This window comes from Naegleria gruberi (genome assembly GCF_000004985.1).
Source record: "Naegleria gruberi genomic scaffold NAEGRscaffold_11, whole genome shotgun sequence".
Taxonomy (NCBI): Eukaryota; Heterolobosea; class Eutetramitea; order Acrasida; family Naegleriidae; genus Naegleria; species Naegleria gruberi.
In genome coordinates, this window is record NW_003163316.1 from 222285 (window position 1) to 249995 (window position 27711).

The 27711-nt window shown below is 34.5% G+C and overlaps 15 protein-coding genes across 15 annotated transcripts; 5 read left to right on the forward strand and 10 right to left on the reverse strand.

The window, feature by feature from the left end:
- Nucleotides 1-284: 284 nt before the first annotated feature.
- NAEGRDRAFT_64704 (uncharacterized protein) lies at nt 285-1019 on the reverse strand (the record flags this gene model as incomplete). Its single annotated transcript, XM_002680025.1, has 1 exon — nt 285-1019. One exon carries the CDS (start codon nt 1017-1019, stop codon nt 285-287), a length of 735 nt encoding a protein of 244 aa, XP_002680071.1.
- A 622-nt stretch (nt 1020-1641) lies between these two features.
- NAEGRDRAFT_64705 (uncharacterized protein) lies at nt 1642-4614 on the forward strand (the record flags this gene model as incomplete). The annotated part of the gene is made up of 1 exon (XM_002679911.1): nt 1642-4614. One exon carries the CDS (start codon nt 1642-1644, stop codon nt 4612-4614), a length of 2973 nt encoding a protein of 990 aa, XP_002679957.1.
- A 113-nt stretch (nt 4615-4727) lies between these two features.
- NAEGRDRAFT_78867 (uncharacterized protein) lies at nt 4728-7643 on the forward strand (the record flags this gene model as incomplete). Its single annotated transcript, XM_002679912.1, has 1 exon — nt 4728-7643. The coding sequence occupies one exon, from the start codon at nt 4728-4730 to the stop codon at nt 7527-7529; it is 2802 nt and encodes a 933-aa protein (XP_002679958.1). The 3' UTR covers nt 7530-7643.
- Nucleotides 7644-9330: 1687 nt separating this feature from the next.
- Nucleotides 9331-10527, reverse strand: NAEGRDRAFT_60411 (uncharacterized protein; the record flags this gene model as incomplete). Its single annotated transcript, XM_002680026.1, has 1 exon — nt 9331-10527. One exon carries the CDS (start codon nt 10525-10527, stop codon nt 9331-9333), a length of 1197 nt encoding a protein of 398 aa, XP_002680072.1.
- Nucleotides 10528-10664: 137 nt separating this feature from the next.
- Nucleotides 10665-11606, reverse strand: NAEGRDRAFT_64710 (uncharacterized protein; the record flags this gene model as incomplete). The annotated part of the gene is made up of 1 exon (XM_002680027.1): nt 10665-11606. One exon carries the CDS (start codon nt 11604-11606, stop codon nt 10665-10667), a length of 942 nt encoding a protein of 313 aa, XP_002680073.1.
- A 145-nt stretch (nt 11607-11751) lies between these two features.
- NAEGRDRAFT_64711 (uncharacterized protein) lies at nt 11752-12693 on the reverse strand (the record flags this gene model as incomplete). The annotated part of the gene is made up of 1 exon (XM_002680028.1): nt 11752-12693. One exon carries the CDS (start codon nt 12691-12693, stop codon nt 11752-11754), a length of 942 nt encoding a protein of 313 aa, XP_002680074.1.
- A 332-nt stretch (nt 12694-13025) lies between these two features.
- NAEGRDRAFT_47227 (uncharacterized protein) lies at nt 13026-13688 on the forward strand (the record flags this gene model as incomplete). The annotated part of the gene is made up of 1 exon (XM_002679913.1): nt 13026-13688. The coding sequence occupies one exon, from the start codon at nt 13026-13028 to the stop codon at nt 13686-13688; it is 663 nt and encodes a 220-aa protein (XP_002679959.1).
- NAEGRDRAFT_64712 (uncharacterized protein) lies at nt 13685-15124 on the reverse strand (the record flags this gene model as incomplete). The annotated part of the gene is made up of 1 exon (XM_002680029.1): nt 13685-15124. One exon carries the CDS (start codon nt 15122-15124, stop codon nt 13685-13687), a length of 1440 nt encoding a protein of 479 aa, XP_002680075.1.
- A 132-nt stretch (nt 15125-15256) lies between these two features.
- Nucleotides 15257-16366, forward strand: NAEGRDRAFT_31793 (Peroxin 12 (Pex12), putative; the record flags this gene model as incomplete). The annotated part of the gene is made up of 1 exon (XM_002679914.1): nt 15257-16366. One exon carries the CDS (start codon nt 15257-15259, stop codon nt 16364-16366), a length of 1110 nt encoding a protein of 369 aa, XP_002679960.1.
- A 664-nt stretch (nt 16367-17030) lies between these two features.
- NAEGRDRAFT_31695 (uncharacterized protein) lies at nt 17031-17503 on the forward strand (the record flags this gene model as incomplete). The annotated part of the gene is made up of 2 exons (XM_002679915.1): nt 17031-17159; nt 17207-17503. The coding sequence occupies 2 exons, from the start codon at nt 17031-17033 to the stop codon at nt 17501-17503; spliced, it is 426 nt and encodes a 141-aa protein (XP_002679961.1).
- A 219-nt stretch (nt 17504-17722) lies between these two features.
- Nucleotides 17723-18067, reverse strand: NAEGRDRAFT_31770 (uncharacterized protein; the record flags this gene model as incomplete). The annotated part of the gene is made up of 1 exon (XM_002680030.1): nt 17723-18067. The coding sequence occupies one exon, from the start codon at nt 18065-18067 to the stop codon at nt 17723-17725; it is 345 nt and encodes a 114-aa protein (XP_002680076.1).
- Nucleotides 18068-18104: 37 nt separating this feature from the next.
- NAEGRDRAFT_57360 (uncharacterized protein) lies at nt 18105-19914 on the reverse strand. Its single transcript, XM_002680031.1, has 2 exons — nt 19340-19914; nt 18105-18758 (listed from the first exon to the last, which is right to left on the reverse strand). Exons 1-2 carry the CDS (start codon nt 19837-19839, stop codon nt 18230-18232), a joined length of 1029 nt encoding a protein of 342 aa, XP_002680077.1. The 5' UTR covers nt 19840-19914; the 3' UTR covers nt 18105-18229.
- Nucleotides 19915-20193: 279 nt separating this feature from the next.
- NAEGRDRAFT_64716 (uncharacterized protein) lies at nt 20194-21548 on the reverse strand (the record flags this gene model as incomplete). Its single annotated transcript, XM_002680032.1, has 3 exons — nt 20194-20791; nt 20833-21301; nt 21374-21548. The coding sequence occupies 3 exons, from the start codon at nt 21546-21548 to the stop codon at nt 20194-20196; spliced, it is 1242 nt and encodes a 413-aa protein (XP_002680078.1).
- A 952-nt stretch (nt 21549-22500) lies between these two features.
- Nucleotides 22501-24622, reverse strand: NAEGRDRAFT_47230 (uncharacterized protein; the record flags this gene model as incomplete). The annotated part of the gene is made up of 3 exons (XM_002680033.1): nt 22501-23133; nt 23298-24154; nt 24307-24622. The coding sequence occupies 3 exons, from the start codon at nt 24620-24622 to the stop codon at nt 22501-22503; spliced, it is 1806 nt and encodes a 601-aa protein (XP_002680079.1).
- A 99-nt stretch (nt 24623-24721) lies between these two features.
- NAEGRDRAFT_64718 (uncharacterized protein) lies at nt 24722-27301 on the reverse strand (the record flags this gene model as incomplete). Its single annotated transcript, XM_002680034.1, has 1 exon — nt 24722-27301. One exon carries the CDS (start codon nt 27299-27301, stop codon nt 24722-24724), a length of 2580 nt encoding a protein of 859 aa, XP_002680080.1.
- Nucleotides 27302-27711: the final 410 nt, after the last annotated feature.

Consider the following 27711-nt stretch of genomic DNA (forward strand, 5'->3'; position numbering starts at 1 on the left):
GTTTGCCATGAGACCTTGCCAAGGTAAACTACCATTTAAGAAATATACAAATAAATAACCAATACTTTCCAAATCATCACGACGACTCTGTTCATAACCCAAGTGAGAGTTTGTACTTGTATATCTTGCTGTACCTGTAAGAGATTTGTTCTTCCTCATTGGTATATGTTTGAGACCTTCTCCTTTTTCTTCAACCATATATCTCTTAGCGAGACCAAAGTCTAACATGTAGACGTGGTGACCTTTTTCTTTTCTTCCCATTAGAAAGTTTTCAGGTTTAACTATTAAGGTGTTGGATTAGAGCTAGTTACTAAAAAAAACTTACCATCTCTATGAATAAAATGTTTGTAATGCAAAAATTCAATTCTTGAAATTAATTGATCTGCCAAAATAAGAACAGTTTTCAATGAAAATCTTCTACTACAAAAACTAAATAAATCTTCCAAAGATGGGCCAAGACATTCAATTACCATTACATTGAAATCATCTTCTACTCCATACCAATACAATTTTGGAATTCCTATCACAGTGGCTTCTTCTTGATGATGTTGTGTAACAGAGAGTACTTCTTGACTCTTTGATGTCCCAATACCTGTACTATTAGGGCTATTTCCATGGTTCACATGTAAAGAAGCAGTATCAATAGATGTATTCAAAGCAGCTGAGGCTGCACTTAGAGTTTTCCTGCTTGTAGAGACTGGTAATCCCCAAAGAATTTTATAGATTCTACTCTCCGCAAGCAATTGAGGGAATTTACATTTTACTTCTTCAAACTTGATGGCTACTTCTTGATTATTACTTATTATTTTACCTGCGTGAATAGTACCAAAACTTCCACTTCCTAGTTTTGCTCCTACTAAAAATCGTTTTCCTATTAATCTAGGTATTTGTGGTTTATATGACTGTTGTTGAGCAACTTCTATTTGTTGTTGTTGCTGTACTGCTCGAACTCCATTGTCATTCGCTGTCCTATTATTTGGAGAGGAAGGAACGACTTGATTTGAATTTGGTGGATTCATGATGAAACAATAATACTACCAATACTACTACAAGGGTGTAAAGGTTTAATATACACGAAAAAGGATTATTGCCAATCCCTTAGTTTGTTGTTCGGATATTGATGATGAAATGGCCAGCGTGTTAGTTCAGCTTGCCCAATGATGATATTTTCTTTTATAAATATTGAAAGGCAGTAAATTTTACGGTTTTTCATCTCTATGTCTATTGGCGCCAACGCCTCTCATGAAACCTTTTGGAACTATTATAAGTTTACTCACATCATCATAATTGTACATTATTCCTCTCTCTCAATAATTGCATATACTACATTCACTATTTGTGAGTGGAATGAAGACATCATCAGGACTTTATCCTAGCAAAACCTCACTTGATTTTCTTGGTATCTAGATTGCTTTAATATATTCTACGAAACTTTTCAGTGATTGTCATTCTCAAAGACAATAAACCTAGCAACAACAACAGATTTAACGACTTTTTGTCTACAGTTTCACTATTATCTAAGGAGAGAGAAAAAACAGCAGAAAAAAAAGAACTATCATCAACCTCTATTCGGGCTTGGTATAAAATTCATTGATACTAATCATTAACAATAATTGGATTATTGTTTCTGAACAATAAGAAATGAGTACACTAGTAGGAGGAGGAAATTCCGTGAAGCTTGTCTCATCATCCTCTACAGGATCATTGACAGAAAAACAGGCTCTTGGTACAAAATTACCAAGAAGTAGTAGTGAGTTGAGAATTACGGAAAAGACAACATTACAACCTCTCTCACCACTTTCATTCCATGATGAAGATAACGAATTTGATGACAATAATCAACAAACTCCAGATAAAAAAGAGGAAGATAAATATCCAGAATTTAAAGTACCAGAATCGGAGTTAAAACAAACAAGTGATTATTTGAAATTTGTAGGTGATGATGTAGATTTGGATAAGGAAACAGATTCAGATCAAAGTGATGAAGAATTGGATTTAACATCAAATTCTGTTGGAGAAGATCCAAGATTGAGGAATGTCCACAATCTTCCTGAGGAATTCTTTTACAATCACGAAAAGCTGGGGAAAACAATGGATAGATTATTATCTATTTTTGACGAAACTCTTATTTTCAAGACTGGGCAACTAATTGAATCAAAAGATAATGGAGGAAACCATCAAGTTAATATTGGTAAAGTTATTCAACCAAACATATTCTCTGAGAGTAGGAATGAGTTTGCCAAATGTTCCAAAAAAGTATCATTTCGTTTAAAGGAGATGGAGATTATTTTGAACACCAAGATTAATGATCTGAAACAAGAATTGACCATTGCAAAGAAAGAGAAGGACGTAAAAGCACTAGAGTGGAAGGAAAGATATGATAAATTGCAAAAGAGATGGCAAGATGTAATCTCTGACATGAACAGCTTACAAAAAGAAAAGGAAGAGATAAGAAAAGAAAGAGACTCACTCTATGGATTAGTTAGACTAAGTGAAACAATACCAGTTGTACCTCATCACATTCAAATGCCAACATCTGTTTCTTTAAATGCATTTACTGACGAAGTTGACAAAACCCACCCTCCAATTTCTGAAACTCCTTCACTAATGACAAGTAAGGTCGAACCTGCCACTACACCAAACAGAATGACAAAAACAAATCTTTTGTCTAAGGAAATCTCTCCTAAACCCCAACGTCTGGAGATGCTTAAAGCTGTTTCCCAAAGATTGTTAACATCTATGGCGGATTCTCTCTCTTCACAAATGGCAACCATATTTCTCTATAACCCTAGGATTAACGAATTGCAAAGTTTTTGCATTGTTTGTAAATATGATTTTAACAATCCAGTATTGTATACATTAGTGGAAAATAAGAATCTAAGTAATGCAACACAATACTCGAATAATACACATATACTGATTGGAGGACCAAAAGCATTCCCAAAGCAGATATCTGTTCCTGCAAATCAAGGAATCATTGGAGAGACCTTTGCAAAAACAACTGCTTTGAATATTTTCGATGTTCCAACATTCAAAAAGCATTACAGACAAATAGACAAAGATACTGGGCTTAAAACAAAGGTCGCAATTTCATATCCACTCATTACAAAGAAGATGAATAATTGTTTTGGAGTTTTGGAAATTATGAATAAGACACCAAATCCAGATAATCTAGAAGAAATTGAACCTTATGACATTCAGGACGAAGCCAAAATGCATGAATATTCGACAATAATATCTGACCTTCTCGAAAGCGAAGCAGATTGCTTACCTTATTCAATTTTTGTTGGAAGAAGATCCAATACTCCCGTTGTTGCAAAAGAAAAGGATGATAAAAATACAGATCTTTCCAGGATCAATGTCACTAGGGTTTATGCACAAAATGCAATGAGAGTTTTTGAGGATTTGGAAGACTCGAGGACACCTGGAAGTCCGAGTAGCCCAGTTTCTAATCTTGCCCGTCCTACTAACGCTCTGGTTCCAAAAGATATTGAAGAGTACATTAAAAAGTTGGAATCTTGTTGGAGGAAATCGGTGAGTGAAACAGCTCAATTCAAGAATGCTGCCACTCAATTGGAAGATCAATTAAATGACAGACAGGGGTATATCAAAAATTTGGAGAGAAAAGTTGGTGAAATGGAGAAAAATATGGAAGAAGCAAGGGATAAGATGATTTCAGACTTTAAGGAACAAAAGATTGCCAAGCAAGAGTGGAAAATTAAAGAAAATGAAATGAGAGTGGAATTGGATTTTATTAAAAAGGCTCACAATACCATTGTACAGGAACACATGTTCAGATTGAAGGAAGAAAGTATCAAGTCACTCTTACTACCTGTGAACCAGAATGAATCGAACTCTTCAAAACCTTCACCCCCACAGCCCCAACAGGAAGCTAAAAGAGATCGAGTTGAATTGCCCTATCTTGACAAGACTGTAAACCAATCGAAAAGGGTTCAAAATAATAGCACGAACAGTGGCTCCTCAAGAAAGACACCTGTAACAAAGAATGAAAGAGTCTCTATTGATTTTGCTGAGAGAAATTCTGTATACTATCCGCCAATATTTTACGAGCTTTTTTCTCAATACGCTCTCCCAACTTTGATTCTCAATAGCAAATTTAGAATTTGGAAGTACAATGTAAGATTCCTCACTTTAATTGGTTGCAAGACTGAGCAGAACGAAATATTCCTCTCTCAAATATTGGGAATGCAATTTTCTGATATTTGTGTTGGTATTGAGGCTGATGCTCTGCCGAGACTATTGCAGTATGATGTTTTGCAAGGTTTGGGAATTGCCAAGTTGGGAAATGACAATTCAACTGATGCATTTAACTCTAATGGATCTAGGTCAGCCTCTCCAATTTTGAATAATTCAGGATTCAATACTTTAGATTTGCGATCAGACTCGAAATCTCCAACTCAAAATCTACTTAGTAAGAAGACGTTTGTGAGAGTGACTGCCTACATCAGCAAACTAGGTCAAAATGGACAAAAGTTTTCTACCTACCAAGGAGGATCTAAAATATCAGCCTCTCCTATCATGGATGAATCATCTGTTGGTAACAGTAATACATTAATTAAGGGACCTCTCTACAGCATTATTTTCACCAAATAACAATAAAGAGTCGCACTTAATTTGAAACCCACTTTCTCCTTTGTTACAAAAAAAGATTCCAAACAATATCTTGTTCTCTAATGAAAACCGATTAACTGTTGGTTTGCCACACAATGACCGAACATGATCATCATGAAGAAGAGAACAAACATGCTACTAGTTTACCGACAGGTTCCATAGAATTGGATGAAGTCATAACAACAATTTCAACGACAAATAATCAATTGCAACAAACTTCTAATAACCATTCCGAAAATTCATCATCAAATCATTCTTCAACAACCTCTACAACAACTCGGAATCACCCTAACCTTCCGGAAATAATAATTCCAAAGAATGAAGATATTATCGTAGCCATTTCCAAACATCATACCTCTCCAAATTCTCACCATATTCCCAATAATAATACATCTACAGATATTGTCTTTGAGGATAATGGTGAATCCAATACTAGTTTTATGAATACAGAAGATGATATAATTTCAGATTCAACACAAGAGGAAAACCTCTATGATGATATTGTTCTATCAAATCCGACCCAACCAAACTCTGCGCGATCCAATAGTAACAATAGTACGGCAACAACAACAAGTAGTAACCAACCCTCTCCTCTTCAACAATTAAACATTCAGCCCCATCATCAAATACAGGATGGTAGAGTTTCTCCCTCTGCAAATCCCTATCCGACAAGTTCTAATTCATCAATTAAACAACAACATTCGGTAATCACGACTCCATCTCCTCCTTCGATTCCTTTTTCATCAGCTGCTACAAGACACCATGTAAATAATAATACACCAACATCATCACTACACAAACATACCACCACTACACCAACCGTAAATATATCAAGACATTATAGTGGCACCAGTAACAAATCTGATATTATCAGTATTGAATCATCTTACTCTGAAACTTCGAGTTACAAAGCTAAAAGACATAGAGAAAGGAATATACAATACCAAACCAATACTGTATCTGAAAGGTCAAACAATTCTCATAGACAATCCAAATTACCTCCCTCTCTCATTTCTGATTTTACACCAAATAGAAACTCTCTAGTAAGGTTTCAAGAAGATAATATCATTGATAATAATTTACATCATCAAATTTCCAAGAGACTCACATCCTCTCCAAGGGCTGAAGATGATCAAAGAATGATTGCAAGCAATTTCTTCACCAATGCCTCAGTGCCTAATCTTTTATCAATTGGAAGTAATATTTTCTTTTCTGGAAACAAGACCTCTACTGTCACAAGTAATAATGTAGACAAGTATAAGGATACTACAAATGTTCTAAGCTTACCAGATAATATTATGCTGCACATTTTCTCATTTGTTGGAATTCAATATGCAGAGGATAACAATTACAACATGCTCTGTAAGAGGTGGTATGTCTTGTTGTGCTTGGATTATTTGTGGAAGGAGAGATACTTTAATTTTTTCAATTCGAGATCAATTCAAGCAAATCCAATGCTTCTTTCATATTCTAAAGATTTTGATTTTCCTCAAAGAAGCAAATTTAGATATAATTTAATCTTATTGAGAAAGAAGAAGCACCTCCTCAAGCAACGTCTTCTATCTCAAAACAGACACGAAAAATCAAGAAGATACTTCCTATTCAACTCATTTGTATTGAATCCATTAGTTGCAATAATATGTTTCATGATTTCCACTGTAGTGTTTGGCCTACAAGAGGATGGTGTAATTCCAAAGAATGATAGAAATACTTTACTCTTTGTTTTTTTGCCTTTCTTCACATCATTCCTGTTTTCCATTGTTGGAAATGTTTCACTTGGTTTGAGAGAGACCATTTTCTGCAAGAATGGATTTTATGACATTTCTCACTTTATCCATTTTCTTGTTATTGTACTCGGACAGTACACATTCTATTTTTGCTCTTTACTGTTTGGTTTAAAGTGGTTTTGGTTTAAAACCTCTTTATGGACTTCCTTCTCCATTCCATGCCTTTGTATCTATATCATGTTTGTTGGATTTTGCTTTGCATATATTTTGCATAAGTATGTCAAAAGAAGAATTCAATTCCAAGATATGAGAAAGGATAGACCCAACCTGAGTGTAAATAGTCCTGAATACTTTTATTTTGCTTATAGACTGAGATCTCATAAGAGAAGAGAATTCTACTCAAAAGCCAAATATATTGCACAACCATACGATGATGATTTTATAGAGTTGAGTGAAGATGAAGATATGGGAAATGATACAGATGAGGATCTTGAGGATACTTTTGATGACTCTACTGCATTTGATGATGAAACTGAAACAACATCAAGAAAAACTGATGAAATGGTTTCAACACCAAAGACCAGGGAAAGAAAGAAAGAGACAGCCAAGCTTTCTGTCTTTAAAGAGTTTGATAATCAAATGCATATTCAAGATATTACTGACATATCCACACTTACCATTATTGTATTTATATTTCTCATACTATTTATGGTAGGATTGGAGATGATTCTGGTACCCCTCAAAATTGATGGGATTATTGTATCTTCTTGGAGTTCTGTGTTTGTACCTCTATGGATAGTAATGTTCATTCTTTTATGTGGATTGCCGTCGTGGATAACATGGGAAATTTGCACCAAAACCAATTTAGACAAGAAAACAATAAGCACTTCAGTGGATGTCATTACTGAAGAATTTTCAAAGGCAACCACCAAAAATAAGAATGACCCAGAAAGATACCAACGAGCATATTATTCGTTTGTTGCATGTCCATGGTGTTTTACCATTCCATTGTTTGTTGCTTTGGTTGTTCTTGCAGCCACTCTTGATGGAGCCAACATTCCATATGTTGTTTCCTGTGCATTATTTGCATTTTGTGAGTTTGTAATTGGTGGCCTTTACTTGATGATTGTTATACCTTATACTCTAGCACACAACGTTTGGGATGTTTGAGATTCTTTATTTGCCAAATCCAAATGAAATTCAAAATATCCTCCGTCAAAATAAATTTAAAAATGACAAGTGAATCTCAATTTAAGTAAGAGAGAATAAAGGGATTGAAATCATTGAATTTGTAATGCTCGCCCTTAGTTTAGAGTCATACAGACAGTGCGCGTATGTTATAATGTTTCACCTCTTAAACATGCAATATTCAAATTTAAACAAATCAAATAGAGAAAGTTGAAAAAAATTAATTCAAACATCATGAATACTCAACACCTTTCTAATGAGCCATTCCATAACACAATACCCTACCTGGAGCTTCTAGGCGTAACTGAATCTCTGGCCAGCAATTCAACAAGTAGCAGCAAAGGTATCAATTTTACTTCTGGCAAAATACCTGAAGCTGCTGAAAACATTGGAAGTCTGGTCAATTCTGGCTTCTTCATATTGACTTTAGTTCCTGTTTTTATCATCCTAATTGCCTTTTATTATAAACAAAGACAAGAGATGAAACGTAACCAGAGATTACTTTTCATTCTCGTGGCCATCCTAATTGTGGTGGAGGTTGTTGGGTTGTGCATTAGAGTTGTCTACAATGCAACTGCACTTCACATGAACCAAATCGATTGGCAATCACTGCCTGACTTGCCTAGTTACAGAATTGTATTGTGGATTTCAGGTGTCTTGGAAAATGCTATTGTCTATTCAGTCGTTGTAGCCATCACACTCATTATGGCCTTCGTTCAAGATATTTTGTAAGTTTATCACATTTATTCATGTTGAAATATTAAAGTTATTTAGTTTGACAACTGCTGCAGCTGCTGGTTCCATGTCTAAAAAAGTTTACAGAAGATTACGTTACTCACTCATTGTTTTCTCAGTTGTGGCTTCCATCATCTTGGGTCTTGTCATTGTAATTAATGCAACACTCAATTTACTAGTGAAAATGTCTATTATTGATAAGAATGCTGGTATTCCACTCCAAGTAGTTCTTTTAATTGTTTATTTCCTCACAAGTGTCCTCACACTCATTGTATTTTCAATTGTGGCAATCAGATTAATTGGTATTGTGAAAAAAACTTCAAGCAACATTTCCAGTGCAGTTTCTCCAACTCAAAAGAAGAAACAAAAAAAGGATGTGCCTTATATGAAGATTGTTGGCTTAATGTTTGGTATGATTATCAGTTCCTTCTTTCAAATCTTGTCAGCAATTATTGGCTTCCTCACCTCTTCATTTGCAGGATATTTACACATTTTGGACTATTTCTGCCAAGCTGTTGGTATTCTAATCTTTGTCGTTTTCGTTTTATTGTTGTACAATCCATTGTGGAGACGTGAAGTTGCTGAAGATCAACAACGTGCTTTGGATGATACTCAAACAGATACCTCTTCTCACACTCATCCAAATGCAACAAGAAAGAGTTTGAAAATTGAAACTACTTCCAAAATGCAACAATTAGATGATTTGGAAATGACACCTGTCTCACCAATGGTGCAATCTCCAAAGGCAGAGACAATCACAACAATGAGTGGAGCTGGAGAGGGTTCATCACTAGCTAATTCAATCGTTAATGGAGAATCTCAAGATGAAAACTCTCATTCTTTGATGGGAAATACTGAAACACCTCAATCTGTTGTTTAAGCTAAGATCACGTCATAACAGCTATTATTGTATCATATATCCTCAAAACATTAAGAAATAACCCTTTAAATATGAAATGCAGAGTCTATTAATAAATATTGATTTTATTCGCTTTCAAAATTTTGTAATCTCTATATTTTGTTTTTCAACCAGGTCAATTGAATTAATTTAAGCAAGACGTTCAATAACAACTGCTGAAGCACCACCACCACCATTACAAATGGAAGCACAACCAATTTCTTGATTTCTATGTTGGAGAGCACTGATCAAAGTACAGAGAATTCTAGCACCTGAACAACCAATTGGGTGACCCAATGAAACAGCACCACCAAAGATGTTTACATTACTAACATCCAATCCAAGAATCTTCATATTAGCAAGGGCAACAACAGAGAAAGCTTCATTAACTTCCCACAAATCAACATCACCAATATTAACACCAGCATGTCTCAAAGCAATTGGAACAGCAGCAGAAGGAGCAGTTGGGAAATCAATTGGAGCCTTTTCAGCATCACCATAACCCAAAATTCTAGCAATTGGCTTCAAACCAGCATTCTTGGCCTTTTGTTCACTCATCAAAACTAAAGCAGCACCACCATCAGACAGTGTGGAAGCATTGGCAGCGGTGACAGTACCATCCTTCATAAAAACTGGCTTGAGTTGTGGAACCTTATCAAAGTTAATGTTAGTATATTCTTCATCTTTTTGGAGATAGCTGACAACATCACCCTTCTTCTTTGTTGGAAGAGCAATCGAGAACATTTCATTAGCCATATATCCCTTTTCATTAGCTTCACGAGCTCTATTATATGATTCAATTGCATAGTTATCTTGATCTTCACGAGTAATACCAAATGATTTGGCAGTATGTTCAGCACACCAACCCATATGTTCATTACTGAAGGCATCAGTCAAACCATCCTTCAAAATTGAGTCAACCAATTTACCATCACCTAATCTGTGACCAGATCTTCCGTGTGGAACATAATATGGTGCATTACTCATAGATTCAAAACCACCAGCAACAACACAATTATGGATTCCTAATTCAATTGATTGAGTACCATACATGACAGCCTTCATACCAGAAGCACACATCTTGTTGAGTGTTGTACAAACGACACTATCTGGAAGACCAGCATGAATACAAGCTTGGCGAGCTGGAGCTTGACCCAAATTAGCAGAAATAACATTGCCCATAATTACTTCTTGTACTTCGGAGAGTGTAACACCTGATTTTTGAAGGGCAGAACGAATGGCCAATGAACCTAATTTTGGTGCATCAAATCCAGAGAGTTTACCAAGGAAGGAACCGATTGGTGTTCTTTGAGCGGCAACAATAACAGCACGAGTCTTTAAAGTCATTTTTTTATAATAATTTAATAAATAAATTTTCGCGTTTTTCCATTCAACCAAGAGTATGGACCATTTTAGTTTTGGAAGGAAAAGCGGATCTCCATTTTGTAAAGTTAAGCTCAATTGAAATTAATTAATTGAATAAGCTAATTGAAAATCTTCCAAATGCCTCTGATTGACTTTTGGTGAACAGCATATGGAACCTCAAGAAGACCTCTCAACATTTTCATAATATCTAACCCCATTGTTAAACCGATAATACCAGCAATAGAACCCAATAAACCTGGAATATCTGTCGATAGGACTTCATCAATAACTTGAACATCAAGCGTTCCATAAGAGACAGAGATAATAATATCTGCAGAACTGGCATTCGATATTTTGATTTGTGACAAGGTTGGCTCCCACAGTGTAGTTGAATTCCCATCAAGAAAGTTCTTTGTCACCTTATTCAGAGTATACATATTATCCTTGTATGGAGAAGCAAATTGTGTCTCTGCAAAAATGTCAGCTTCAGCAGCTATTTCATGGAATGAAATCTGAGCACCATATTTCCCTGCAGTAGGAGCTTTCATTTTAAAGTTCAATGATATTGATCCTCCAAATCCTGCAGTTGATGTTGTCTTAATACTCTTAATTTCATTATTAAGAAAATAACAATTAAATTTCAGTCCAGAAGTTACAATCTCCTTCTTTTGATTTGTAATGGTTGTTGAAGACTTTACTCCAGAGCTGGAGTAAGAATAAGCTCCAGTAAAAGTAATATCACAATAATCACAAGCTTCGGAAGGAGGCTTGGCATTATAATTACAAATGGTCATCCCAGGAAATTCCATCTTATCCTGAGTGACATACGAGATTGTTGTTGTAGGCTGGTTTTTACTCTTCTCATAGGTATCCGATACGTCATAAATATACCAGCCACTAAATCCTAGAAAAATCAACCAACCAATAATTGCGAAAATATCCCTTACTGCAAATTTCCATTTCTTTTTAGGAGCAGCTGGAGCAGAAATTTGTATACCTATTTTCTCTCCAACCTTTTCAACTCCTTCTACAAGAGTATGCACGGGAACAGTTGAATTCATTTTTTTAAGCATGTAGTTCATATTGTATTTGGGGTGTTTCTACAGAGAGTGTATGAACTTGAACATAAAAGCGGGAGATGAATGGCTTCTCGATTATGTTTATTAAATTCATAATGTATTATATTACATTGTTGGTTATTAAACCTTAATTCAAAGCTTCATAGACCAGTCTGTGTTGTTTAGTTTTGACTGCTTCGAATATAATAAACCCAACTCTTATCATTTTTAGGAGATCCAGGCCGAACAATACACCCAACATACCAGCAATTTCTCCCATCAATTCAGTCCAAGTTTTAGACTCGAATTCATTTCTAGTTGTAATGTCCAATTTACCATAACCAACAGAAACCACAACTGTTCCATCAGAATAGTTAATTAATTTTACAGAAGACTTCACTGCCTTATAGAGTGTGTTATCAGTTCTATACTCGACTGATGTCTTTAATCTCTTAATGTTCTCTAAAGAGAGAGTGAAAAAGTTATCATCTCCAACTGATGCAAAATTGAACTTGGCATGGTCATTATCGACAGAAACACCTTCATCATAAGTATTGAAAAATACATAAAGACCAGCTCTTTTAAGACTATTAATCTTTGAGAAATCATCAAGTGTAAACTCAAAAGCAATTGATCCACCATATCCACTTTGATTTGATTTGTATTTTGATTTTCCATCTCCATTAAATGTAAAACACTGATACGTGTAGACAGTACCTGCCTGTGTTACTGTAATTTTTGATGATGAAAGAGTTTCAGTGCAACTCCCTCCAGGAATTGTGCATCCAGTAAAACTTAGTGCTGTATCTGGTATTGATGAACAAAATGTTGTCTTGGGAAAGTTCAATGATGAATAAGAAGTGACATCCACTGATACTGGAGGATGGGTCTGAAGATAAGAGTAGCCAGATATAACACTCCACATATAAACTCCCAACATTGCAATACTTCCTAGCCATCCGAAAATTACAAGAAATTCTCCATAAGTGTATCCATATTTCTTCTCAAGCTCATCTCTTGCTCCTTCTCCACTTCCATCATCGGAATCTTCTTCTGCTCCTAAAACATCAACAGGTTGATCGGTGGTCATTCTCTATTTCTTCTCTATGTATCCCTTAATGATGAAAATTTATTAATTTTTTTGAATATGAACTTGTTATTCCCGCGCATTGTACTCTGGAGACATTATTGTAGTGCGATTGATCAGAATGGCTTGAGGGTTTTGAGGTGAAAGAATGGAAATTGAGCTCCAACTAAGAATAAGTTCCCATTTCAAATAATTGTCAATGGCTCAATGGATTGTTGAGCTTGTATGTCAAATTATCACTGTGGCAAAGATTAGACCAAAGAATTCAAGTTTGGTTGCTATGTTTGTCTAAACTTATTGTACTCTAAATGTTTGGTGAAGGAAGAAAAGAAAAAATGTCATCAAGCAACAACACTCATTCATCATCATCTTCCCTTCTCTTGGATATTGAAGACAATTTGAACAAAAAGAAAGAAAATTCAAATCCTATTAGTAAACCATCCTTTCTCAAATTATCACAGCAACAAGATGGCACAAATGAAGGAATGCCTAGATTTGCTCCTTCCGAGCTCTTGTCCAGACTACAAAGCTTTTTACCACAAATTAAAGAAGCAAACGAAAAGCTAGAAAGTGGTGAAGTTGAAGGCTTTTCGGATTGTGTTGAAATTATTGAGAATGATGATGAGGAGGAACAAGATGGTGCTCAACTTCAAGAGGAAAATTATAATGATGAAGAAGAATCCGAACATAAACCCTATGTGGAGATGAATGTAGTATTGGGAGTATTAGAACAAAAACAAAAAACAAGCCTAATTACAGATATAGATGGACCAACAGAGGATGAACAAAAATTGGAAGAAAAAGATGAAGTTGTAAATTTGAGAATTGGAAAGGATTTTACTCCACAAGAAAGCAAAAATATTGAACAGGATATGGTGGCATATATGAATATTATGAATTCTCTTCTCGGTTCTTCATCAGCATTGAAAAGAAAACGAGTAGAGGACAACAGTGATAGTGGCAGTAGTGGTGATAGTAGTGACAGTGATCAAGATTAGAACATTACATTTGCTACATATTTACGTTTCAAGTATTCAGCCATGGTTCTATCCTCTTTTGCTAATTCTGTTTGACCCAATGCCTCATAGGCTTCGCATCTATCTCTGAAAGCAGGGAAGAAGGTATTATCAATATTAATTGCTTCAGTATTGTCATTTACACATTTCCAATACTCCTTCTTTCTGAAATATGACAGACCTCTCTTATTAAGTGCATTGACCTTGTATTGTTTCAATATTTGTGCATTTGCTGGATTCTTCTTTAAACAAGTGTCAATATATTCCATACAGTATGCGAAATGAGAACGTGCCATTTCATGATCCTCATACTTTGTGTAAGCAATACCTAATTTCACCAAAATATCCACATAAACTGCATTAAAATCAATATTATTTCCTTTGGCAACACAATCCTTCACAAATAAATTAAAGTGATCAATAAATCTATTGTAGAATGAAAGAGCAACTTGATCATTACCCAATTTTGAGTGACAATCACCAGCATTCATCTCTGCATGGTATTCAGTTGGATCTATCTTTAAGATCTTATCATAACAACTGACTGCCTCTTTCAGATAATTTTCTCTTTCTTCAACTCGTGTGATTGGCAAAATTTTGGATAATTCTTCCAAAAAGATACCCTTAGCATAGAGTAGTCCACAATGTGTGTCGTCCTTTTCAATTGCTCCAGAAACGAGCTTGATTCCCTCCTTCAACATGTCAGTTTTTTGACTGAGGTCATACCTCTTATCTTGTGAAATTGATAACAAGTTGTAAGATAATTTTTCAATAATAGTTGAGGCCAAAACCGATCTATTTTCACACAATTCCAAAGATTTTTCGAGAATTTGATTGGCTTCATTAATATTTCCAGTAGCTACATAACAATCATGTAAATTTACACAAATGTCAGAAATTTCATATTTTGTCAAAGATTCAGTTGGGATCTTTTCACATTGTTCCAGGTAGAATGATCTTAATTCCTCAAATAATGGCTTTGATTTTTCATATTCTCCCAAAGAAAAGAACATTGTGCCAAGAAGTTCTTTCAGCTTGTAAATACTGACTTGGTAATGTTCATCACTTTCATCAATTTCTTCCGAAAAAGTAACAATTTTCTTTTCCAAATACTTGATGGCATCCTTGTTATCTAAAACCCAAAATTCCTCTGCATTCTTAGCAGCATCACTAATCTTTTTCGAAAGTATTGATTCGTGAAATGGTGCCTGTATGAGGTGTGATGGTTTTTCTGGTTTTAAATTTGGATTTGTATCGATGGCCTTGTTGGACAAACCTGGCTTTTGATTTAATACCACACCACCATGATGAAGTGAGAAAGTTTTCAATTGTACTCTAGTATTTCCGAAAAATGTCAATGATGAAGAAGTTTTATAAAGACGATTGAGTCTGAGAATGCTTTGTCCAATCTTTTTCATTTTTTCTTTCAATTTTAATATTAAATAATTTATGATGAATACGAAATTATTAAAAAAATGTCCTTTCTCTCATCACAATATCAACCAACATCTGATAATAATTCATCGGCATCAAGCCGATCATCAATTTCCATGTTTCAGCCAACATTCTTTGAAATAATGACACAGGAAAGAATGATTTCTGGATTAAAATCAGCGCTCCGATACATCTTGTCAATGGCTGCACAACGCAATTTTAGATATTTGAACATTTTGAAATATTATGATGAATTATTTGGAATACTTCAACTTGTGATCGAGAGACATTTTCTCTCAAATTTTGACTCTTCTTTTGCCGAGCATTTATTTGGATTGAAACGAGTGGATGCAAATCAATTTACACCTGATAATCAATCAAAACCTTCATTTCTTACCAGCAAACAGAGAGCACAAAGTCTTGCATATCTTGTCTTTGTTCCTTATATAAAGGATAAATTGGAAAATTTATATGTTGATTTGAGAAGAGAGCATGCCTTGTCAGATATTAGAAATTCTACAGAATTGGATAATTCAATTATTCCTTCGGAAATGCTGCAAGAGGAGTCAAGTAATATGGGATATCATAGATTTTCAAAAATTGTTAGGACATACTTTATGAAATTATGGCCATATATTAGTACTGCCTATGAGGGCTCTCATTTCTTTTTCATGTTCCTCTATCTGTTAAAGAGAGATTTCAAATATCATAATCCTTTCATGTATTTGATTGGACTATGTCTTAAGAGATTATCACCATCAGAACATGTACAACATTTGAGTGCTATGAATATCAAGAGAAATAATCTCATTGAATCTTTCAAAAAATTGGGGGGAAATTTATTTGGATCTCTTTTTGGTTACATTATCAAATTTTTATACTCAATTTCTGATTACTCAACTCATTTACTCTTAGCAATAGCCTTCCTTTTCAAATTCTTTGAATGGTATTTCAATAATGAATCATCACTTCTCACAAAGGGAAATATCATCATTCCACCTCCACCTTCACAACCAGAGAGAACTCCAGGAGGTCTAGAAATACCAACAAACCCAAGATTATGTCCATTGTGTAAGAAGGAAAGAAGAAATGCCACTTTATTGACAGTTTCTGGCTTTGTATTCTGTTACAAGTGTATTCAAAATCATTTGATAAGTCATTCAACCTGTCCAATCACACTCTCTCCCTGTAACAAATCACATCTTGTAAAGATATTTGAAAATTAGTACTAACTGAAATAACAGTCTAGGAGCTATCTGTTACTACTCAACAAAAATAGTTTCCCGCCAATCAGAGTACAAATTTCAAATCAAAAAAAAATTCAACTTTGGATTTTTAATCTCCATTATACTGCACTGTTGTATTATGAGCTGCTATTTTAAACCTATTGGTGATGCTAAGGTAGGTTGGGAATATATTGTATGATGATGATGGTCTAATTATTCTTTTGTTTTAATTTAAATCAAAATAACAACAATAGATTTTGGAGAAGAAGGCACCATCAAGTGTTTGTTTTAAAGATGTAAGATCATCACTGGATACAGGAAAAGTAAAAAAGAAGGATGATTCAGGTAAGTTCAAAGATCTTGAATGTTTCCGAACATTACTTTCCTAACAACAGGCGATTCTAAATTATTTAAAAAAGTTGAAAACTTTAAGAGAATGAAAGGAACTGAATTAATGAAACTCATTCTTCTCAAATTAAATTCGCAAAATAACACCTCACAAACAGAGCCTCTAGAACATGCTCCACCATCACCAAGTGGATCAAAAAGCTTGTATTCATCTATGGCTTCTTGCACATTCTCTGAAGCCAAATTAGCAGTGCATCAATCTGATCCAATCCTTGTAAAAACCAGATTGAAGGAAGATGTTCATGATGTGGATAATATGGTACTCTTATTGGATGTTAGAGATACAGATGAATATTCAGTATGTCACATCCAGACAGCTTATAGATATCCAGCTGCTACAGTGAATAGAACTGTTAATCCATTTACACCTGAAATGCTTTCTTTTGTAAGTGTTTAAATCTTTAAAATTGGAACCTTATTGGAATTATTAAGAAAAATCATCCTCTCAAAAAAATTGTAATATATGACAGGGACGAAAAGATTGCTTGTCCTGCTGCCAACCTTCTCTTTGAAAAGGGTTTTGATAATATTGTAGTTCTTAGTGGAGGCTTACAAGAATTCTTCCAAAAACACCCAGAGCTCATTGTTGGAGAAGTGCCAAAGGAATGGTATCCTCCTGTTCTAAAGAAGAAAACAAGACCTCCTTCTGTCGCTAGCTTGAACTCAACAAAGAAGGCTTCGATTACAAAAGAGAAGACGAAATCAACAGGACCAAAACCATTCAAGTAATTTAGAGGCAGTTTTTGTCAAGCAAAGACTTCAATTTGTGCATTAAATTCGCAGCGATGTTAACTCGTGTAACATCATTGATAAATACCAACAACAAGAACACGAATAAATTTTAAATTATGTTTTATTGTTTGATGATGATTAGGAAAAGGTGTTGGGTGGTAGAGAGGGAAAATTGAGAGTGAGTAAATAATCTGAGATTATTAAACATTGAAATGTTTAGAAACCGTGGACTTTAAGAGATTCCTTGGTGACAATACCTTCTTCGAGCAAAAATTCAGAAATATTGCCTCGTTGATCTCCAGAAACTTGGATAACTTTACCTGCCTTTTCATCTTCTACTATTGTTCCGTTGCAACAGAATTTATGCTTGACACCACTGATGAATTTCTTAAACTTGAAATTACGAGGCAATCCTTCAACAATAGTAACACATTTTCTACCGTTACGCTTTTGGACTCTGATGTGAACGAAGTTTTGTTCAGTAACAGTGGTTGAAAGTTGGTTGTTGTCTGCGGAATCTCTGAAAGGATCGAATGTTTGGAAGTTTTGAATTTCAGACATGATGATGCGATGCAATATTTTTTTGTGTTTTTTATTTAAAAAAATAATATTACTTGTTTTTTATTGATGATTATTTTTAGTTTGACAAAGTCCATTTGAAATTTGTTATGCTCTGTTTACAATTCAAATTAAAGATGTAAGCCGATTCTAAAATATTAGCATCTATTGACTGGTTGAAGTACCATTCTTATTTTCAATATCTTTTTTAATGTAAGAGAAATTAGCTTCGAGCTCTCTTTCCAATTCTTGTTCCTTCTCTTCACTCTTTTTAATCTTGTCATTGAACTTTTTAACCTTGGCTTCCAAATTCTTCCTCTTTACAGCCCAAATCAATAAACAAACAGAAATAAACAGAACACCAAATGCACGAATACCTCTATAAATAACCTTCTTTAACATGACTTCTGCATCCTTACGGGATTCCAATTCTTTTTGTAACATTTCTCTCTTTTGTTTCAGACTTTCGGCAGAGTCCATGATGAGAGAAGCTGTCGATTGCAAATTAAAAACATTTTCTGATGTTGTTGATTGTTCTGATGAGGTATTGGTTTGTTGTTCGTTGGTTGTTGTGGTAGGTTCTTGGGCTGGTGAATTTTCTACCACTGGTTCCGATAATGTTGAGGTTTTTTCTTCTTTACTTTCTGATTGTTCTGATGAGGTATTTGTTGTTGTTGTATTATTGGATAATAATCTATTAGAAAATTGAGTGGAAAAACATCTTGATGAGAAGGTAGTGGCCAATCTTTGGTTATATCCTGTTGGCAATCGGAGTAATTGTTTGGTAAATTGTCGTGATAACATTTTTTTGTTGTGAATTTAAAAATTGAAAATTATTACACAAGTACCTGCAAGGTAAATTGAAAATCTAAATCATTTCTTTAGGGTTTTATGGTACAATTAATGAGAGAGTAAATTCAAACGATCTTTCCATGCTGTATCTGCCGAGTGGAAGGTAATAATTCTCTTTTCGTCTTGCTCATCTGCCACTTCAGAGTTCATGTCTGTATCGACTGGTTCGAAAATAATACAGAGAATGTGACATTTGGTTGTGTCTGACATGGCATCTTTGATGATAGTGTGATGTGGTTGCTTCATCACATCTTCTTCCAATAATCTATTTCCCCATTCAATGAGCGAAATTCCACTTGAAAAAACAGATGGTAAATCCAATCTATCAAATCGTTCCAATCTATAGAGGTCAATATGATGAATAGGACTATTAAATTATTATATTTGTTAAATTAAAATTCATTGTAATAATACGAAACTTACACTTTCTTGCTCGTCATTTTGGATTCGTAAATATTATCTAGCAAAAATGTTGGTGATGGAACATTGAGATTCATATCCTTTTCCAATACTCTGATAACGTGTCTTGCAAAAACAGATTTTCCACTTCCCATATCACCAATTAATAAGACAACATCTGTAGATTCCAACATGGATGAAAATCTTTCGGCCAAATTTCTAGTTTCTTCAACTGAATTGACAACAAAAGTTGCTTCAAAATAGGTGGGAGTGACCTGGGATGGTATTTCTCTAGCCGAATATTTATAATCATCCATTTTCTGTTGCTTTTTCAACTCTGGCCCATTTAAACAAGAGTGAGTACTGAATGTTCTTTCTCCGATGAATTTTGTAGATTGATTCCAATTAGTGGTAGTCCAGTTGGCCGCACTTCCAAGTATAAACTTTCCATTGTTTTTGGTGATGGATTGAATTTGATGGATGAGATTGATACTTCTTCTTCTGCTGCTGTTGCTCGATAACATATTGATTAATGGACAATAGAAGTCTACTACTGTGTGTGTTAATCAAAAATGAAGCTTTGAGGCAAGTTAAAGTTGTGTGATGATATTTTTTTTTTGTATGAAAGAAGGGTTTGATTCTGATCTTGTTTGTGTGGCTTAGAGTCTATTTATACAATGAAGCCGAAAATAGGAAGTATTATTCAAGAATGTACTTGATAAATGACTACTTTAAATAATTTGATTTTACAATGCAAAGTATCATCTACAGAGAGTTTCTATTAAAAGTCAACTCTTGTCGAACTAAAGTATTTATCCTGTAGAACACAATGATGGAAATTAGTCATCTCCTTGTTCAGGAATAAGTATTTATTAAGCTTACTTTTCATAAATTCTATGCAAATAAATGGTTAGTGGTTCATATTGATCAGTGGCTTCTTCAATGTCAAAACAGTAAGCTTTTGGATATTTTGGTGGTTCTTTTGAAGAGATAGATAGTCCCTCTGATTCGGCCTCTACTCTTGATATTCCACAAAATGTTTGAAGAGATTCAACAAGGGATGTTGCATTTTCACTCAAAGGATACTCAATTGAATCATTTTCTGCCTTCTTTCTCCTTTCGTTTGTATAAATTGCTTGTTGATGAAAGGAAAAAATGTTTTCTTTAGTTTCTGATAAGGCAACATCTATTTTGATTCCACTCCATTCAGTATCATACTCCTCTGAATCAAATCTATTATCCCTTATTGTAAAGTAGTGTAAATTATCCTTATTGGGAGTATCACATGATTGTCTCATCATTTTCTTGAGGAGATCAATAGGAGAACGGTCAATTTGAATTTTCATTGAACGATTGCCAGAGAGAGAACCATCCCAACTACGTAATTGACCCTTCTTGATTTGTACTGGCTTGTTTGGTTTAACCTTGAGTTTCCAACTCAAAATCATTTCATCTGAATTACCTCCAGGATATCGACTGAATAAAAATTAATAAACTCATTGAATTAAGAAACATACTCTAGTGCCATGAATAGAATACTGATTGATAGTGAGCAATTCTTCTTGTACTCTTCAACAACAGATGGTAGATTTGAGGTTAGGTGAACACTAAATCTAGGATCCACCTTCTTACTTCTCATCACTTGTACAAACTCATTTCTATTCATCATATCACAAATGCACGAGTTAAACTTTCCATACATTCTAGAATTCAACACTGCCAAATTTGCAAATGATTCAGCATTGAGAAACTTTGAAATTTCATAAATCAAATCATTGGTAAACTCTTCCAATGCACTTGTTCGTGTGAGTGTTGAGCTTGACATTTTAATCTTTTTAGAAAGATTTTCCTCTTCATCAATTGTAATTTCCAAACTTCTCTTCTTCTCTTGTTTTAACAATTCCTCAATTCTTTTCTTATCATTGGCTTTTAATTTTTTTAATCCGTGTATTTCGTGATTCTTCAATTTTTCAACCAAATCATCATCTTTGATATATTCTAAATTAAATATTATTTGTTATTGATGATGATGGTGGTGTGTGATTATAAAGTATTTACCTTCAAAATTGTACCATTCTGGATAATTTCCACCAAAACTATCAACCTCTGATCTGACAATCTTTCCAATCCTAAGAACACTTTGTGGAATATTCTTGCCAGTCAACTTGCATTTTGATCGGCTTGATTTACTGTACTCGATCATATAATCACCTAGTGGTGGAAATTCAGGCATTTTTTCTTGTGTTTTCTTTCTGTTTGCAAACATTTCTGGTTTTTATCTGTGGCCACTGGATGGTTGTTTGGAAGTAAAAGAATAGAAATTGTAAACTAATGAAAAGTGCGCGCAACGGGATGTGTTTGTGTTGTTTCTGCGAGTCAATTTTGTAAAACTCATGCTGGGGTTGAATTTATTTTGATACAATGTTATTGAAAAAGCTGACAAACAAACCTTATTGGAATATTTCACACACCACAAAAGAAAATTAGGAATCACAAATTGATAAGGACCTTAACGATTCTTACTATACGCACATCAATAGTGAAAACAATATTTATTGAGAGTAATAATCCTTTCTTGGTTTCCAAGTTTTCATTAGTTCATTCTTTTGTTTCAAATTCTTAATAGCCTCATTTGGGTCAATAATTGCTAAATATCCAAAATTGAGTGGATGAGTTTGACACAAAGATGGTGTAGCTGTTTCAGATAATCTCTGATTGACCTCTACTAATTTTCCTTTCACATATGATTGTATTTCCAATGAGCAAATTGTTTCTGGAGACTCATTTGAGGCATATTCAATTTTACAAATTATTGTGTTTGGTTGAATTGAGTGACATGGTAATTTTTGTTTGTTCTTTTTTCCATTGTTGTTATTTTGTTGTTTGACCTCCTTTGGTTTTTCATCATCCTCCATGGCATTATCGGATGGTGTTGTTGTAGTTGGTGGTTGAATTGGAAAATGCACTTTTACTACTCGGAAAGTATTTTGGCAAAGAAAGTGCTTCGGAGATAAACAAATCACAAATAAACCATTCTTATGTTCTTGAATACATAAATCATAATTTAAAATTGGGTCATTACTGGTTGTTGCAGGTTGAATATAGTAATCATCAATATTCTCGTTGATTAAAAGTTGGGTACGTTCACATTTACTCATTTTTTTAAATTAATTTTAAATTATTAATTATTTATTGAGAGTGAATTTCTTTCGTTGTTGCTGAGAGTAAGCTAGTGTATTATACATGTTCTTGATTTCTGCTAATTGACGTTTCAATTGATCATTTTCTTCAAGTAATCGTTTCTGTTCTTCTTCTAATTCTGATTGTTGTGCTTCTGGGTCTAATCTTGGTGGAGTTCTTTGTCTAATAGATGGTAGCTCAAAGCTCGAAGATAATTGTGAAGATTCTCCTAGTTTATCCTTGAGTGCAGTTATGTGTTGTTCATAATTTCTTTTCTGTGTTTCAATAATTTCTTGGTAGGTCCTGATTTCCTCTTCCTTAGATCGTTTACTATGCTCAATTGTGAGTTTAAGAGCTTCATTTTCATCTCTGAGGAGCATTATTTCTTCCTGGAGTTGTGATGTTGAAGGATAATCGAACGTATTTCTTTCTCCTTTCAAGAATTGACATTTTCTTTCCAGTTCTGAAGTTTGCAATCGTTCTTTCATCAGTATTTCATTAGTCTCGTTCAGCTTTTGCTCCAGCTCTGTTATTTTAGATCCAGTAACTTTTTTAAGTTCTTTCAACTTTTCCAATTCTATAGTTGTAATAGTGAGTTTTAATCTTAATTCCTCATCCGGTGTGGTATTGGAAATTGGCTGTTTGAGATCGAAACTAGTATTTTGAAATTGTAGAGTGTCTAGTGCTCTTCTACTTGTGCTTTGAAGCTCATTTTTCAAATATTTGATGATTTCATCCTTTTGTTCAATGTCTTTGCCCTATAGAAAATATTAAGCAAAGCTTCATTAAAAGTACTACCTACCAGCCTTTTGATTTCTTGCTCTAATTGTGGAGCAGATGGTATAGATGCTCCAGATTTTGGCCTTCTTTTCTTTAAATTGTCAATTTCTGCTTTCAACAAATCGACAAGCTTGTTGTCATTCTCGGATTTCTCAATCATTCTGGCCTGTTTGGCCTTAATCTCATTGTAGGTCTTTTCTAAAATTTTGTTTCTAGCCACAGATGCATCCAACTTATTCTTGACAGCTTTGATTTCTTCCACTTTTTCAGTAATTTCTTTTTTCAAATCGACAACTTCATTCCTTCTTTCTTGTTCAAGTTTTTCAATTGCTTTTCTTTGCCTCTCATCCACAGAAACAGTAGATAGTGTTGAAATGGAGCTGTTTTCATTGGCAGAGACTGATTGAGGAGATATACTATTAATTGTTGATGAGAGAGGACTTGGAATATTTGAAATTGTAGGAGAAGAGATTGTTTGTGATTCTAACTTCTTTTGGAGATCCTTGACCTTATTTTTAAGTAAATAAATTTGTTGAGCTCTTCCTCTAAACCCGTCGCTATTGGTAAGAAGTGAATCAATCGACAAGTCATCACCAACTTCTTTTTGAATAAGAGCTCTCAGTTTCAAATTTTCATTCTTGTGCTTTTCTCCTTGCTCTCTAAGCATTTTCATTCGTTTCTCATAAGTTGCAGCCCTTTCTTTAAATTGTTTAAGTAATTTCATTGTTTCATCCTCTCCGTCCTCTTCTTCCACAGATCCTGAATTGGTTTCATTTAAGTTTTCCCTCACCTTAGAACTAAAATGTCTCAGATTGTTATTATTTGTGACTGTTATTGATCGACTCGATTGTTGTAATTGTTGTACCTGTTGAGTAAGAACTGCAACTTTAGACTTTTCCTTATTCAATTTTACAATTATATTCTTATTTTTTTTTGCCAGCTCAATGAGCTTTTTGTCTCTCAAGTCTATTAATTCCTCCGAATCTTGATCATGAAGTCATTAAATTGAATCTTGTTGTAATATTACATACCATCCAAAAACAAAGCTTCTACTTCTCGGTTTGTATTCCTCAACTCTTCCACAACTTCTTTTAAATCTCGTATTTCACTCTCCTTTGCTTCAAGCTCCTCTAGGAGAGATTTATTTACATCTGGAGAGCCTTCCATTGCAAGTTTATCCAACTTGGCATAGGATGATGGTTTGTTGTTTCCTAAATCCTCAATATTTGGAGGAGTTTCGTCTCCGCTACTATTCTCTTCATCCAATTCCTTTTTTTTGATGATCTCCTTTGATTTTAATTCTTGTTTTGATGACGATTTTTGTAGTTGTTGTTTACTTGTCGACATTTTTTTATTTGAATGAAAATTGTACTCTACTTTTGGCGGGAAAGTTTATTCAACCTCCCAACTGTTATCAAGACTTAAAACAGAGGAAATATATTTTGATTACATGATCGAACAACACTTAGCCTCCTTTTCTTGGACTGGTTTTCCTGGGTTCTTATTTGGGAGTGGTGTTGGTGGCATGAAAATAGGAGATAGTTGAATATCATCTGTGTGAAGAGTGTCATTAACATTCTTCGTTTGATTATTCTGTTTAGTGAGTGGAGGAGAGTTGGACTCAGAAGCATTAAGGTTGACTGCAAAAATATTCTCATCAGTTTTGAGAGCACTGTTACTGGAGGAGGGTTTTTCCTTGACTGGAGTTTGTGGAGGAGATAGCTGGTATGGTGTGATGTACTTTTCATTTTCTGGACCTTTCAAATCCTTGATATGAAAAAGAGAAAAGAATGTAGACTGAAGGGATGGATCCATTGGGTGTGGCTCCAACTTTTGTTTTCTATCAGCAAAAGGTACTGGTAAATAGAGATTTTCTCGTAATTTCCACTCATATTTGGCTCCTCTTTCGAATGGTATAGTTCTATTGTTCTGCACAACATCAATATTGTAATAGAAGGATTTGGACAGCTCATCTCTTTCCAACAAATTAGATCCTCCTCCCACGTTTACAAATGAATAGTAGAATGCAAATATTTTGAATAATGATTGATTTCTTGAAGGGTCATTTTCAAAAATCTTGTAAAACTCTACAAAACAAGGCACATCTTCCTCAACCCAATCAAGCTCAGTAAGCTTTTTGTCAAGGAAAAGAGAAATACTGACATTGAGTATAAGTCTATAAGAATTATGGTGTGAGGAAGATATTATATCATCAACGTATCTGGTAACATCAGTTTTTCCAAAAAATGCTATTGAATGTTGCTCAATAGATCTCTTTTCAATAGCCTTGTTAAAGCTCATATCTATTACTTCCATAACAAAGTCTCGAGCTATAACTATGGAATCATAGGAGGGCTTGTGTTGTGGACTGGTTGGAGGAGAATAGAAAACGTCAGAAATATATCCAACTGGTGTTGGAGTACTAGACTTGGACTCACCACTCATTTTAGAGAATGAAGATGATCGTGTTCTTTCCTTGTAGTTTTCCCTTCTCCACTGCATTAGTTTCCAATTTTTTGGTTGGCTTCTATCGTGCACTTCAAAAGAAGAAAAATCATTGTCATACATTTCAACACTCTCCGCAGTACTTATTTCACTAAACGTATCAGTGACATCATATTGATCTAGCTCTTGTTTAGTTTCAGGCAAAGAAGTTGCAACTGTAAGAGGACTGTTTGGCCGAGATGTGGTGAAACTTTTAGAATTTCCAGTTGTGTTGGGCCTAGAAGGTTTCTTCTTTGCTTTCATGTCCCCTATTGTTGGAGTTTTCACTCTTTGTATTTGAGTATTTACAGGAACTCTTTCCACACTCTTCCTTACATCAGTTACTATGGATGTAAGTGATGATATACTTCCTCTTCGAGGTGAATTTTGGGCTGATGGTGGTGGAAACATTGTGGAATTTGTGGGTATGGCATCTTTAAGACTTGGTTTCTTAACAGCAGTTGAACCAATACTACCACTCGATGTATTGGCTGTACTTGTCTTATCCCACTGTTGCTTCTTCTTTTCTGAGGGTTCTTTACATTTAATTTCATCGGTTGGATTGAAAAATTGAGGCTTATATCCCATATCCTTAATTGGTTTTGAAGGTTCCGATCTCCTTAATGGATCAACGGCATTTGTTTTTGTTTTTGGTTTAGATTTTGTTATTATTACTGGTTGAGGGGGTGGAGGTTGGTTAATTGTTTCAATTGTGGCTTGTTTCTTTGCTTTTTCATCATTTACATATTTTGACTCGTCTTCAAGAACTGGGGAAGCTTGGAAAAACTCATCCTCAGAAGAATCTCCAATTAAAAAGTCGTCTTCCTCCTTTTTTTCTACTTTGGAGCCGGGCACTGAGAATGTTATTTGAGTTTTTGGATTGCCTTGAATGTTAGGAGTAAAAAGCCACTCTCCACTTTCGTCTTCTTGAGCCTCGCTCAGTAATTTTGAGGCAGCCATCAATCTAATGTTATGAGCAACAGATTTTCTGTCACTAATATTGGGTAAAACCTTATCCTCTGTTAGAAGGTCTTTTTGAGATCCAGGTTTAAGGTTGAGTAGTTTTGCAGAATTTCCTAACGGAGAAGGGTAATGAATATACTTCTCATTAATTAAATAATTATTTACACCTTTCTTTTCAATTAGATTTCCACTTGGAGTTTCATATTTGATGTCTGGCATTAGAGAATCCATTTTTGTAATATAATATGCTTTGTCCCTCTCCTTTTTTACCATTATCTCCTTTTCAAAGAATTCCCCATCCATAAAACGTTTCTCTTCATCACCCATTGAGAGGTTTGCTCTCGGCGTTAGAATTGTTGGAGAAAGCAAAATGTCACTCATTTCAAGAGGTGATAATTTACTTCCTGTTGGATCAAAGAAAGATCCTCCTAAAGATCCATTCAAATCATCAAATTCATCATCCAAAATACTTGTTTGTTTGAGCATGGTAAGATTGGTATCCATCTCCCGCTGCATCTCCTCAATGGATTGTTGATTATCAAACAAATCCAACTCGCTATTGTCCAACAAACTAGACATTTAAAATGTTTTTCAATGATAATGGTGCAGATGATGTTTTGATCTATCAAATTAAGTAGTGCCTTAAATCGTCCTAGTCGTATTTTTTTTTAAATTTTTAAATCATTTGGCGCCAACTCCTTTCAACGGCAACAAAGGGCCTGTTCTTTTTTCTAAGGACAAACCATATCAATCCTATGATACGATAACGTATTAATAAATTAATTTGTTTGATTCAGATCTACAGGATTCTTAGAAGATATATAATACTCTTTGTAAGGAATTGAAAATGATCTCTTCAATATTGAACTAGATACTTTGTTACTACCATATATCAGCCCAACTCACGGCAATTTATTTAATAATCGTGATAGACCTTGAAATTAGAGGCCTTGAAATTGTTGGCAGGGAAGATGCGTATGGCAAATAAA